Source organism: Cynoglossus semilaevis, chromosome W (genome assembly GCF_000523025.1).
Source record: "Cynoglossus semilaevis isolate Cse_v1.0 chromosome W, Cse_v1.0, whole genome shotgun sequence".
NCBI lineage: Eukaryota > Metazoa > Chordata > Actinopteri > Pleuronectiformes > Cynoglossidae > Cynoglossus > Cynoglossus semilaevis.
Genome location: NC_024327.1, coordinates 7,807,987 through 7,812,255, shown reverse-complemented (window position 1 = coordinate 7,812,255; position 4,269 = coordinate 7,807,987). Strand labels below are relative to the sequence as shown.

Below are 4,269 nucleotides of genomic sequence, written 5' to 3'. Positions count from 1 at the left end.
GGTGGAGGGAAAGGGCTGAGGTGAAGCAGCGGTTGGAACAGGTGAAGGAGGCACAAGGAGTGTGGGATGTCTGGAGATGGTTGGTGGAGAGCAGGCAAGCAGGTAGCAGGAGATTGACCACAGTGGCTGAACAAACAATCTGACAAGGAGTGGGAGAAAGGCCAGGGTTTATATGCAGTCGGAGTGATGACTTGATGGAAGGCAGGTGAGCTGAGGAACGGCAGGGGTGCTTCATCAGTGATTATCCAGGGAAATGTGCCACGCCCACCACACAGACAGAAACAAGTACACACAACACAAGGATGGGGAAAACAAGGGGGAACACAGGGAAACAACAGTCACGACTGCCATCATGACACTTTTGTGGATGGGGATGTACATATCCTCACCAGAGAAGACAGATGGTTTGAGAGAGGGGTGAAGGAAGCCATCTACATCAATCTGGAGAAACCATCTCTCAATAGAGGAGGTGGTTTGAGACACAACCTTTCATCCACTTATAATGTCGTCCTGAGTTCTCTCCCCAAAAAATTTCAACCCTCTCCCTGAAAACAAGACCCCAGTTTCATTTCAAAGGACACCCAGGCAAAAGTGTCGCTCAGGTTAAACTATTAGCTAACCATAGCTATGGTATCACTCCCCATTCACACCTCCAACCTTGTAACTTTACATTCTGCCCTCCTTTGAATAGGATGTGTTTCACCACACCTTTATCCCCCCTTTTTGCAACGACCCTTGTTACAGGTATGTAGCCCCCTGAAGGCTAAATACCAGAATTTCCCAGTAGTCAGTCAGAACTGAAGAAGCCTCTTGGATGAAAGGCGAAACTTCTTAAAAAAACCTACTTTGTCCAGTTGCTTTCATTGTAACTATTTTTTGAACATTACCATAAAAACATTGTTTTGTAATTAGATTAGATTAAAAGATTAATATTATGTTCTTGCTGTAATAGAAAATGTAAATGAATAAAACTAATAAACAAGAGAAGAAAGCGAGCTATTCCAGATAGAGAGAGAAGCCAGAGCTTCGGAGTGCAAGCTCCAGAAATGAAGGCAGATATGTTTCTCACACATAACAGTGAACCTGATGGCTATCTGACTGTGCACATTTTATTACACCATTAAATAACCAACTGACTAACATAGAAACAGGCCAAGTGTGGGTAGCAAGCCATTAATAGCCAGCATAAAGCTCGGAAAATCGATTGTGCTGTCCGCGAAGCGATGAAGCACAGGCGATTCATGAGAGGAGAAGAAATAAAGGCAGAACAGTGATTCAATGTGAACAAAACAGCATCGGCACAGGGGCACAGGTTACATTCCAGGTAATGTGAGACATGTTGGGATTAAAAATCCAAGCCCTGCAGAAATGCCCCCCCCCCCCCCGAACATCACAGAACCATCAGAAGGTCAGCCAATATAAATTCATCCAAACACTATTCAAATCCATAAAGCCCTGTCCTGAAATCTTCTGAAATACTTAATGTGTCAATTTGCTGTGAAGAGATAACAGCATTTTAATGGTATGGAATAACTGTTTGAATAGTTCACTCACTGTTGCCTCATAAGGATGTTTGTTAAAACCTGGGGATTTTTGCAACATTAACAGTTGCAGTGTAGTTTATGCTGCTGCCGCTATGAGATCAGATATATTCAGAGAGTTAAATCTGCGTGAATGCCAATGCTGACTCACACAATATAATTTAACAACATTTGAGAGTTTGCGGGCCACAGAGTGGTATGATTGGCTAGTTTTCTGTCCCAGCTCCACCGTAAGGGTTTTCTGCTTGATGTTTGTATGTTCTCACTGTGTGTCCATTTTCTTTGAGTACTTAGCAGATTGGTGATTGTTCAAAACAGTTGTGACAGTTCTGCACAGTCACAGTGACTAGAGTACTGTATCAGTAAAGGTGCAAAGTGTTGCACCTTTACGATAGCTGGGATTGGATCTAGCGCCTGTTGCAACAGTATAAATCAGTTACACATGAATGAATGTAGCAAACTGTTACTGTAGCAAAAAAAAGCAGTTTTAATTATTTAAAAAAAACATTTGTAGTAAAACAGGAGCAGGGACTTTTGTAAATAAAAGTACATTTATGTAAATAAAAAAACATTGACTTTTAGCTCTCCTTCCTGTCACTGCAGTGTGCCAAAAAGAGTTGCGTGCCTGAGTGATAGCCTGACTACTTAGCACAACAAGCTATGTAGCCGCTAACTTAGCCTCTTATTGTAATGACACCTGTTTAAATGTACACTACACCCTATTTTGAAACACTCAATATATATAAACAAATGTAATTTGAGGACTTACAAATCCTCATGTGAGCTAATCCTGAGCTGCTAATGACAGTTAGCACACTAACACTAGCTTGTTGTTTATTTGCTGCATTCAAGATGACTAAGAAGAGTCCTCTAACACAGGTGTGGGCAAACTATTTGAGTCGTGGTCCACAATTGGTCCTAAAATTGAACAGTGGGGCCGGGTCAGGTGCAGTTAGGTGGAGCATTCGTGTGAACTAAGATAAATTACATGTAAAAGTCATGTATAAAGGCTAAAATACTAAAATGCTTTTAGCCTTCTTACGCCATCTATAGGGAAACCGTGGGCATTGCAGGAAAAGGCAGAAGTATAATCACAATATAAACCAATTATATAATTTGGACAAGCTTGGAGGGCCGGATTACAAAGCTGAATGGGCTGCATCCGGCCCCCGCGCCTTAGTTTGCCACGCCTGCTCTAACCTGATTCTACCGTTTACATTTTAAGTGTGAATTTAAGTAATTTTCTGGATATTTACATTTTTAATGTTTTGTTTAAAACAAAATTAGTGACCTCATGAAAAATGTAATTGACTGTCATCATTTTAGTCTAAAACTGATACAATACGGATAAGAGAATATACAGTATGTCTCTTTTATTTATATAAGTGTGTGCTAAATCTCCCTGTGTTCGGTGTGTGTCAAAAAGGTCGGGGGTCACACCATGCTACCAATCCGCTGGATGCCTCCTGAAAGCATCATGTACAGAAAGTTCACCACAGAAAGTGATATCTGGAGTCTAGGAGTCGTTCTCTGGGAGATATTCACCTACGGAAAACAGCCCTGGTACCAGCTCTCCAACAATGAGGTAAAGGCTATGGCTGCTTCGGAAACCATTATGAGTGCAGAAATACGTAACCACAACTGAAAAAGGTTTCCAAACCTTAAGGAAGCACCTTCAGATTAATAAGTAATGGCTAAGGTTTAAGATGCTGCAGCCCCCAGGTGTGAGGAAACAGTTCATCACCAAAATTAAATATTTGATCATCTGTGTGTGCCGCTTTATCATACAGTAGGTATCACAGGGAATTATGGGCTTGAATCATAAACTCGAGGTCCTACAAATTCAGGAAGTTCTTAATCATGCTAACATGAATGTAAGTGCAGAAAACTGTAAATAGGTTTTGCTGCTTTAGCTATGCTCACCAGCTCTCCACCATTTCACCGTAAGTGAAGTGAAGATGCTTCTGTCATCACGGCTGATTTAGAAAATGTGATTTTCCCATAAATAAAACTACAGTTTTAATTCAGTCGTTGGACGATGTCAGTCGTTAAAGTCTGGCACACTGTGCCACCTCACAAACCTAACTGTATAATCAAACATCCTTACAATAGTGTACTTCAGATACTCTCTGAATGTGATTAATTTATCATAAATTTAGAAGAGTGAAAGAAGAATCTGTCCGACACTCAATCTATGAAATTTTATAAAATTGTAGTCTGAAATTGAGTGCCTCTGTTTTACCCTTCATCCTCATTCACTTCAGAAGTGAAAGGCTATGTACATTTATTTTACATGGCCTATTTTGATCCTTTAACACAGGAGTGTCAAACATATGGGCCACAGGGCGAAACCAGCCCGCTTGGGGTTTCAATCCAGCCTGCTTGATGCATTTTGAAAATAAAAACATACACAAACACTTCATGTTCAGGAAATGTTTTGTAATATTATATTTCATCATAATTAATTTAAAAAATGTAATCACATATAAGATGTATCAAATATACTTGCACTTCTTTGCATAAAAACAAAGGGGAAAAACATCCATCCATCCATCCATCCATCTTCAACCGCTTATCCGGGGCCGGGTCGCGGGGGCAACAGTCTGAGCAGGGACACCCAGACTTCCCTCTCCCTCGACACTTCCTCTAGCTCTTCTGGGGGGACCCCAAGGCGTTCCCAGGCCAGCCGAGCGACGTAGTCGCTCCAGCGTGTCCTAGGTCTTCCCCT

General features: G+C 41.3%; 1 protein-coding gene across 1 annotated transcript in view; it reads left to right on the top strand.

Annotated features, from left to right (window-relative positions):
- The window catches only part of LOC103397098 (BDNF/NT-3 growth factors receptor-like), a 174,403-nt gene that overhangs the window by 161,077 nt on the left and 9,057 nt on the right, over positions 1 to 4,269 (top strand). The window contains 1 exon segment of the mRNA XM_025052777.1: positions 2,968 to 3,126. Within this exon segment, the coding sequence (XP_024908545.1) occupies positions 2,968 to 3,126 (159 nt within the window).